Genomic DNA, 10000 nt, shown 5'->3' with positions numbered 1-10000 from the left:
AGTGTTTTTGGAGGATGAAGGCTGGGAGGGTTAAGAGAGGCAAATCTTGTGAGGTTGTGCACGTCACACACACAAACACACACACATGCACACGCACACACTTGCACGCAAGAACACACACGCACACACACTTGCATGCAAGAATACCCACACACACACTTGCCTGCAAGAACGAACACACACACACTCAACCCCCCCCCCCTCAACCCCTTAAACCCAGGCTGTTGATAGTTGGCAGTGAGTGGATGAGGGTGGGTGATGGAAGGTGTTTGTTGGGGAGAGGCATTAGCCAGTAAGCAGCTGACCAGCCAAAAGAAACAACAGCAAGCAAACAGCTGCTCAACCCTCGCTGGCAGATCTGCAGGAGATGACACTGTTGTTGTCAGTACACAGAGCGAGGGGGTTAGGGTTAGGGTTTACTGGAGGTGTGTGTGTGTGTGTGTGTGTGTGTATGCGTTTGGTGTCGGCCTTCTGTAATGAACAGGCCTCTTGTCTGGCAGCATTGGTGTACAGCAGGGGAGGCCGGTGGAGGTAGAAATCGGAGGAGGGGCTCAATGTAATGCATGGAACGGAATGAGGAACGGTATCATACAGACGTGTTTGATATCATTCCGTTCCATGCATTACAATGAGCCTGTCCTCCGATTTCTACCTCCACCAGCCTCCACCAGTGTAGTGGGTCTGTGTGTTGCAGAAGCATAGGTTTGGGACCATGCCTCATGTCTCCAGGTTTGTGTATGGGTAGGTCGGTTGTCTATGTAAGGGTGGGATAGTTTGTATGCACGAGCATGTCTGTATGCGTACAAACGTGTGTGTGTGTGTGTGTGTGTGCTGTGTGTGTGTGTATGTGTGTGTGAGAGCGCTGTGTGTGTGTACGAGCGCTGTGTGTTGTGTGTGTATGTGTGCGAGTGCTGTGTGTTGTGTGTGTGTGTGTGTGTGCGAGCGCTGTGTGTATGTGTGTGTGTATGAGCGCTGTGTGTGTATATGTGTGTGTGTATGAGCTCTGTGTGTGTGTCTGTGTGTGTGTGTGTGTGTGTAGGTCAACACTGCAGCTCTGATGACTCATTCTGACTGACTCATGCAGCCACACCTGAGGAGGGGCAGTATACATTCATGCACCAAGATATAGATGCCCACACACACATATATAGACAAACCCACACACACACACACACACACACACACACACACACACACGCACACACGCACACCGGCAGATCAAATTGACACACACACACGCACAAATGAATACCAACATGCAATCACAAAAAACACGCACGCACGCACACACTCACACACGCACACACTCACACACACACTCACTCTCACACACACTCACTCTCACACACACTCACTCTCACACACACTCACTCTCACACACACTCACTCTCACACACACACACACTCACTCTCACACACACTCACTCTCACACACACTCACTCTCACACACACTCACCAGTTTTGCGGAGGGGGAAGTCGTCCTTGCCCTCGTAGGACCCCAGGAGAGGGGGTAGTTTGTAGGAGGGGGGTGTCCCGGGAGTGTTGCTCTGGGGGGGGGAACTCTGGTCCAGAGAGGTGTGGTGGGCGCCCCTGGTCAACACAACAACCAGGAGACAGTTAGATAAACCCTCACCAAAACCAGGAGACAGTTAGATAAACCCTCACCAAAACCAGGAGACAGTTAGACAAACCCTCACCAAAACCAGGTGACAGGTTAGGATATCCGTATAGCTGAGTGAAACCCAAAAACCAGAGGACATTTATTAACCCCAAAAACCAGAAGACATCAAGATGAGCGATACAATTAGGATACCAGCATGGATAGACTTGGGGAAGGTGTGCTGGCCGGTGAAAGACTTTGATGCTAACATGTTCTTTGGAGGGGGTTGGGAGTTCATCCCTAGAACATTCCCAGACACTTGTCCTGAGTTCCCAGCCACTCACCAGCATTTCTGGGCGAAGGAATGGTTGAGTCCGCCCAGGCCGGGCTCTTTCTTACTCAGGAGGAACTCCTGCAGCTTCAGCTTCACCTCAGTACTGGCAATGGCACCTTCCGGAAAGAACAATGAAAACAAACATCTCAGACCAACACACGTGTGTGTGTGCGTGTGCGTGTGTGTGTGTTTCTTTGCTGTTCTCCTTGTGGAGCAGCATGAGTACTGTGCATCTGTGTGTGTGTGTGTGTGTGTGTGTGTGTGTGTGTGTGTGTGTGTGTGTGTGTGTGTGTGTGTGTGTGTATGCATGTGCGTGTATGTATCCTAATATGTGTGTGTGTGTGTATGTGTGTGTGTGTGTGTGTCTGCGTGCGTGCATGCATCTGTGTGTGTGTGTGTGTGTGTGTGTGCACACGCGCACACGCATGCATCCTAATGTGTGTGTGTGCCTGCGTGCTAGCGTGTGTGTCCTCCACAGCACATACTCTCTTTGCCCTTCTCCTTGTTGCGCAGCATAAGGAGCTGCTGTTCCAGCCGCTGCTTCTCCAGCTCCTCGTGCCTCTGCTGCTCCAGCTTCCTCTTATGCTCCAGCTCCTGCTGCCTCTTGGCTGCTAGGATCTCCTGCTGCTGCTGGAGGGACACCAGCGGGGCGAGAGGAGGGGGTGGGGGGGGACAGTCAAATGAAGCTCATAGGAGCTATCGCTAGCTCCAACAGAGGGTGTTAACTACCCCTACAGAGGGTATAAACTACCCCCAGCACCTACAGAGGGTATAAACTACCCCTAGCCCCGACAGAGGGTATAGACTACCCCTAGCCCCTACAGAGGGTGTAAACTACCCCTAGCCCCATACAGAGGGTATAAACTACCCCTAGCCCCTACAGAGGGTATAAACTACCCCTAGCCCCGACAGAGGGGATAGACTACCCCTAGCCCCTACAGAGGGTGTAAACTACCCCTAGCCCCTACAGAGGGTATAAACTACCCCTAGCCCCTACAGAGGGTATAAACTACCCCTTCATGCTGGCGGGTCAGAATCTAGCTAGCCTAGCCTAACCTAGCCTAGCCTAGCCACCGCTGGCTCAACCATTCCTCTTACCTTCAGGTGCTCCTGTAACTGGACTTCATGCTGGCGGGTCAGAACTTCGTGTTGTTTCTGGAACTCAGCGAAGAGCAGCTGTTTCTGCAGCTCCTGCTGCTGCTTGAGGAGGAGCAGTTCGTGCTGCAGCTGCTGTTCTCTCAGGGAGGGGTCCACTGCGCCTCCTCCTCCTCCTCCACCACCTCCTCCACCTCCTCCTACACCCAGAGGCCCCAGCCTGGGGTCGGTCCGCAGGTCCACAGGGCCTCCTCCTCCTCCACCCTGGTCTCCGCTGCCCACAGGGCTCTGCATCCCCGAGGGGAGGGTTGGCTTCACCTCCACTGCTGGGGAAGAGGGAGAGGGAGAGGGGGGGAGAGAATGGAGGGAGAGAGAGTGAAGGGAGGGAGGAGAGAAGAGAGAGGGAGAGGGAGAGAGAGAGAAGGGAGGGAGAAGAGAAGAGAAGAGAGAGGGAGAGGGGGAGAGAGAGAGGGAGAGGGAGAAGAGAGGGAGAAGAGAGGGAGAAGGGAGGGAGAGGGGGAGGAGAGAAGAAGAGAAAGAAGAAGAAAGGTTCATTAATAAAAAAGAATCTCTCATCAATTCAGGAGTTAAATAAGACCTGTCCACACACAGCCGCAAACACATGAACCCACAGCAACCACAACTGAAACGGTACAGGTACTTCCTGGTCAAAGTTCAGAGACTGAGGAGTAACTCCCTCCGACAGAAATGACATTTAGCCTACAGTTCCACCAATGCTGTCCAAACGTCTTTTAGCCACCAGTTCCGGGAACGGATCCATTTCGGATCCCAGTGTTGTCAACGAGGTCGTAACAAGGTTGTCGTACAGACATTCACTGCACTGACAAGCATGATCCTGTGCGGATGAATGCACCAGGTAGTAGACTGACCCCTGCTATCGACCCCTTTCAGGTACAGTAGTAGACTAACCCCAAATACAGACCTTTCACTGCTGGTTTTCAGAGATCAGAACATTGGTTCAGTTCTGGTCGGACCTCTGTGTCTCTGTGATTGGGTTGCATAACTGTGACAATAGTTCAGAGGGGTTGGAAACACTACTGATGTTTGAGTCTCTCTCTCTCCTCCCTCTCTCTCACACACACACACACACATGCACACGCACACACACACAGACACACACACAGACAGTTCTATTAGGAGATTTACCACACAGCTATACACCTACAATATTCACCACACTAAGAGATTTGTATGAATGACCCCAGAAGTGTTTCTAACAGAATGAATATTCACACACACACACACACACACACACACACACGCTTCAACGACTGACTGTGCAGAAACCCTCAGGGGAGGGTTGGTTGGTTGGTTGGTTGGTTGTGTATGACTGGGACATGACTAAGGGAGACACTGCAGACTGCAGGGGAGGCTGGTGGAGACAGAAATGGGATCTGCCGTTACACAGGAGACAGAGTTACACAGGAGACAGAGTTACACAGGAGACAGAGCGCAGAGCGAGTCACAGTTCAGTGCTGCTAACAACCCTTTGAGGACGTGACATGTCACTGCCACCGCTGTGAGAGCATCTGTATGGTAGAGCATCTGTATGTGAGAGCATCTGTATGGTAGAGCATCTGTATGTGAGAGCATCTGTATGGTAGAGCATCTGTATGTGAGAGCATCTGTATGGTAGAGCATCTGTATGTGAGAGCATCTGTATGTGAGAGCATCTGTATGGTAGAGCATCTGTATGGTAGAGCATCTGCATGTGAGAGCATCTGTATGGTAGAGCATCTGTATGGTAGAGCATCTGCATGTGAGAGCATCTGTATGGTAGAGCATCTGTATGGTAGAGCATCTGTATGGTAGAGCATCTGTATGCATCTGCATCCATCCACTGTACCTTACATAACTGCTGCACAGGAGGCCGATGCAGACAGCGACACCGGCTAGACGGGTCGGGATGACGTCGCTGTTCTGTACAAAATTAATGATTGGCGAAACTGAACTCTGTGACACTACTGTACTGTGTGTGTTTGTTTGTTTTGGTCCCTGGCAGACACTATTGAACGGTATGGGGTGTGTGTGTGTGTGTGTGTGGGGGGGGGGGTTGGGGGGTTGGGGTATTGAGTGTCAGAGCAGCCCTTGCTAATAATAGCAGCCAGGTCAACTATCGATACAGAGAGGCACAGGCCATTATGTAAGGGATGGGTGTCTCTCACTCTCTCTCTCAGACGCGCGCACACACACACACACGTACGCGCGCACACACACCAAGAAAGCCCGGCCAGATCCCGCCAGGCAAAATCAGGTCAGATTAGAAAGCCTAAACTGCGCGCCCCCCCCCCCCCCCCCCCCCCCCCTCCCCCCTCCCTCCCCTCCACCCCCTCCCAAATCTCTCCAGCTCTGTGAGCTTTGTCTCTCTGATGCAATGGAGAGCCAGGACTCACTACCAAAGCCTCCGCAAAGCCGCTGGCCCGTGCCGGTGCCAACCGCTGAACCAGGAGCTGCCAAGCCACCTGGCGTGAGAGAGAGAGAGCCCGGCTACTGTTTTAACCCTCGTCCCCCCGCCACCGTCCCCCTTGTCCTCAGGAGGAGTCATGTGAGGGGGGGGGGGAATTAGGAGAGGAGGGGTTGTGTGGCAGGGCAGATTGTTTTCCTGCGCTTCTTGCCCCAATGTTAGAAGAAGGGATTAGCGCGGGGCGGCGAACCACTGGGGCCAAAAATATGACCAAAGACACAATCCAAGGATGGTGGAGGAGAGGTTAGAACAGCCTTCCTGCTGCGTGGGTGGATCTAGAGTTAGAGCACCTGACCCCAGCTAAAGGCTAGCTGAGGCTAGAGGCCGGGAGGTATCTGAAGGCTAGCCGAGGCTAGAGGCCAGGAGGTATCTGAAGGCTAGCTGAGGCTAGAGGCCAGGAGGTATCTGAAGGCTAGCCGAGGCTAGAGGCCGGGAGATATCTGAAGGCTAGCTGAGGCTAGAGGCCAGGAGGTATCTGAAGGCTAGCCGAGGCTAGAGGCCAGGAGGTATCTGAAGGCTAGCTGAGGCTAGAGGCCAGGAGGTATCTGAAGGCTAGCCGAGGCTAGAGGCCAGGAGGTATCTGAAGGCTAGCTGAGGCTAGAGGCCAGGAGGTATCTGAAGGCTAGCCGAGGCTAGAGGCCAGGAGGTATCTGAAGGCTAGCTGAGGCTAGAGGCCAGGAGGTATCTGAAGGCTATACTAGGACCAAACGCTTCAGCCTCACAGAGGGTTCAGACTGACCAAATAAATATGATGGTGGAGGAGGTAGCCTAGTACTGTAGCTACTGTGCACAAATGAATGGGAGACAATGGGCGCATCTAGCGCGAGGCAAACGCGATGAACTGCATATTGGGCTCCTGTAACAATTCAATGGCCACGACAATGAGACTAGACAAGGCCTAGTTGTTCGCCAAGACTTGTTTTTAAATCAAAGCTGCAAGTCAGCTGTCAAGACAAGCCTTTATACTCAGCCGGGGGTTTTCTGTGTCACAATGTCAGTTAGGCTGGAGCTGGAACTGAGCATCAAGGCTTCACAATGATTCCCGCTGCCCTCCACTCATCCCTCTCCTCTCATCCCCTTTCTCTCATCCCCTCATCCTTTCTCTCCATCCCAGGCTTCACCATCCCCACTGCCCTTCATTCCTCCTCTCATCCCTCTCTCTCCATTGCCCATCACTCCACCTCCACCCCTCATGCTCTCTCTCCACCTCCCCTCCACACCTCCCCTCCACGCCTCCTCCCCCTCTCTCCACCTCCCCTCCACGCCTCCTCCCCCTCTCTCCACCTCCCCTCCACGCCTCCTCCCCCTCTCTCCACCTCCCGTCCACCGTAGAGAAGGGTTGCTGGACTAGATGATTAATGCGTTATTGGGCCTTTTAAAGGAATCCCTTTGTTTGAATGTAGAAACTAATGGTTCTGCAAAACAAATGGGCCTACATGTACCAGTGTTTTTTAGTTGTTTTTTTTACTGCGCCAAGCAGTTCAGCGCAGATGCTTAAGTCAGCAACTGAAACAGATTCTAAAAATGCTAATGCAAGGAAAACCAAACACAGATCGGCGATTGAGGAAGCCACGGTGGAAATAACAAGCCACGGTGGAGTCTCAGATGAATGCCGTTGTGGAAACGGAGGCCGTTTCAATTCCCACAGTAATCTGACCATGATGCAGAGTCAGACGTTCTCGAGGTAGTAGAGGATTGTGGTTCAAACTAGGTCTGGGTGTCAGGAAAGGCACTGAAAGTTAAATAAAAATAAATAAATTTTAAAAAAACTTTAAAAAACTGCAACCCCTTTTCTTACATCACTCAGCATCAGTATTACACCCCGAGTCCCTTATTACAGCCAGACCTAGTTACCTAACTGTTTTGTTGTGTCACTCAAAATCAGTATCACTGTACACCCCCAGCCTGCTTGTTAGTTAGTATTATCTAACTTCAGGTTTTCTTACATCATTCAGCATCAGCATTACACCCCCAGCCCCCCTGTTAGCTGGTATTACCTAGTATAACCTACTCTGGAGTTTGCAGAGTTTACCAACAAGCTGCTGATCCTATGGGTCCGGTGGCTCTGTGAGAGCCCTGGCGGAAGCTTCCGGCTAAGCTCAAATCAGATTACTACCCTTTATCAGTCGCCGGCTAAATTTAACCCCTCAGGCCAATTGTGTGTCAGCCCTTGGACGTCATAGGGTCCCCCCCCCCCTCGCTGTGGGTTGCTGGTTTCAGCCAACGCAATGAGCTTAACACAGATCCCTCAGCACAGAGCAACCACTCAGGGAAGAGAGAAAGAACAGGGGAAGAGGAGGAGAAGGAGGAGGGGTTCGATGAAGGATCCAAAGACGGCAATTGATCAAACAGCGGCTGGAAGCCACCGACTAACTTATATCTCAGATCATCCTGAGACGGTTTTTCTAAGACTTCGTTCTCAAGGGAAGAATTAAATAAACACGTATCCTATGTATACGACTTACAGTAAAGCGCTGCAGTACCGTCAAAACTATTCCAAGACCAGTATTACTTGACTAAACCTGCATGTCGATAATAACTATTCTACTGTGCCAGTGCAAACAAGCTGTGTCTGGGTTAAGCAGCCTGCATTGAGGTCTACGGGAGGGAGGGAAGGAGGGACCAACGGTCAGACAGACAGACAGACAGACACACACACAGACAGACAGTCAGACAGACACACAGACAGACAGACTGGCTGGTAGAAGGGCTCACTGTAACACACGTTACGGAACGAGGAATGGCATGAAACGTGCCTTCGACACCATTCCTCATTCCGATCCATGCACCATAATGTCCTCCCCTCCTACAATGCCCGTCCTCAGATTTCTACCTCCACCTGCCTCCCCCCCGCCGCTCCATCCATCCATTGAGAGGAGTGTGTGTGGTGGTGTGGTGGTTCCAGACAGACAGCAGAAGGGAGTCTGGGAGAAGTAGAGTTATTTGGGCTGATCATCAAAAAGGCCGCCAGCGAGGGAACAGCCGGCAGACAGGACTCGCTGGGGAGTTGGATGAGGGACTCACGGTGCTCTCCTGCTCGATTCATTCTCTGTCTCTGTCCCCTACTTTCTCTATCACTCTCTCACTGCTTTCTCTCATTCTCTCTCTCTCTTATTCTCTCTCTCTCTCTCTCTCAGATCAGTCCCTCAGCAACAACTAGGCCTGTCAGCCAGCATGAAACACACAGCAACACACTGTGAGAGTCTTCTCTGAGGCCCGTGGTTTCATTTAAGATGAATTAAAAACCTGTTTCTCATGGATGACAGAGGTGATAGCGTGGCTTGAGGTATTTTATACGGCATCCACCAACTCCACTACCTAGAGTCACAGACAGACAGACAGACAGACAGATAGACAGAGTCCCAGGCAGACAAACAGAGTCCCAGGCAGACAGACAGACAGACAGAGTCGCAGACAGACAGACAGACAGACAGACAGAGTCGCAGACAGACAGACAGAGTCCCAGACAGACAGACAGAGTCACAGACAGACAGACAGACAGACAGACAGACAGACAGACAGACAGAGTCCCAGGCAGACAGACAGGCAGACAGTGGATAAACATTGGAACTAAAGTTCAGGAATCTACTTCAAAGGAAACGGACCAGACGAAACAAGCAAACCAACAACAACAAAAAGGGAGCGTGAAGGATAAAGGAGGGCAGATGTGGGGGAGTTAGGGCAGAAAAATCGGACTATTTTTGGTCAACAATAACAAGTTCAAAATGTCTCAACGTTTTTTTCTGAGGAGACAAAAACACAGGCCTAATAATATCCTAATTAAACATTGCTTTTTATAAGTTCTTAGCCTTGTTGACAGTGTGAGAGAGGGAAAGGGGGAGGAGGGTAACTTGGAGAGAGCAGGAGAGGTGAGGAGGGGTGAGGAGAGGTGAGGAGAGGTGAGAGAGGTGAGGAGATTGGATGTCATATGTGTGTTCAGGAAATCCTATTGGATCAAAGTGTTAAGACTGAACTGGCAGAGACCTGATGTCATCACCCACACACACGGTCTCCCATCTCCTCTCTCTGTTTCTCTCTCACACACACACACACACACACACACAAAGAAAGAAAGAAAGAAAGAAAGAAAGAAAGAAAGCATGCAGTGCACGTACACACACCCACACACACAAAACCTGAGGAGATGCTCTGCCACCAACCAACCAACCAACCAACCAACCAACACTATATAACGCATTATTCAATAAACAAGGACCAAAAATACATCAGAAATGAATTAAAAAACGCCCGAGGCAGGAGCTGATATTGCTTTTACGCATCCAACACATCCGCCGTCTGACAAGCCCCACCTGGATTCCCATCTCTGTTCACATCCCTCAGGATCAAACACCACAACAAACACCTGTTCCTACAGGGACTCGATGACGTCACAGAAGAGTTCTCATCCAAACAGGCAGATATGAGAGATTTGCAGCAGATCGCTATAGCGACGAGGTTCCGTCCGCTGTTGACTGTTCCAAACGA

General features: G+C 51.2%; 1 protein-coding gene across 1 annotated transcript in view; it reads right to left on the bottom strand.

The window, feature by feature from the left end:
- Positions 1 to 3811, bottom strand: part of hdac5 (histone deacetylase 5) — a gene marked incomplete at its 5' end in the record, with an annotated part of 26962 nt that extends 23151 nt beyond the window's left edge. Inside the window, 5 exons of the mRNA XM_083676529.1 lie at positions 1458 to 1591; positions 1946 to 2051; positions 2421 to 2565; positions 3034 to 3356; positions 3778 to 3811. Of these exons, the coding sequence (XP_083532655.1) occupies positions 1458 to 1591; positions 1946 to 2051; positions 2421 to 2565; positions 3034 to 3356; positions 3778 to 3811 (742 nt within the window). The remainder of the gene's footprint in view (positions 1 to 1457; positions 1592 to 1945; positions 2052 to 2420; positions 2566 to 3033; positions 3357 to 3777) is intronic.
- Positions 3812 to 10000: the final 6189 nt, after the last annotated feature.

This window comes from Argentina silus (genome assembly GCF_951799395.1).
Source record: "Argentina silus genome assembly, chromosome: 9".
Lineage (NCBI taxonomy): Eukaryota > Metazoa > Chordata > Actinopteri > Argentiniformes > Argentinidae > Argentina > Argentina silus.
The sequence above is the reverse complement of the archived record's forward strand: the minus strand, read 5'-3'. Positions and strand labels throughout refer to the sequence as shown.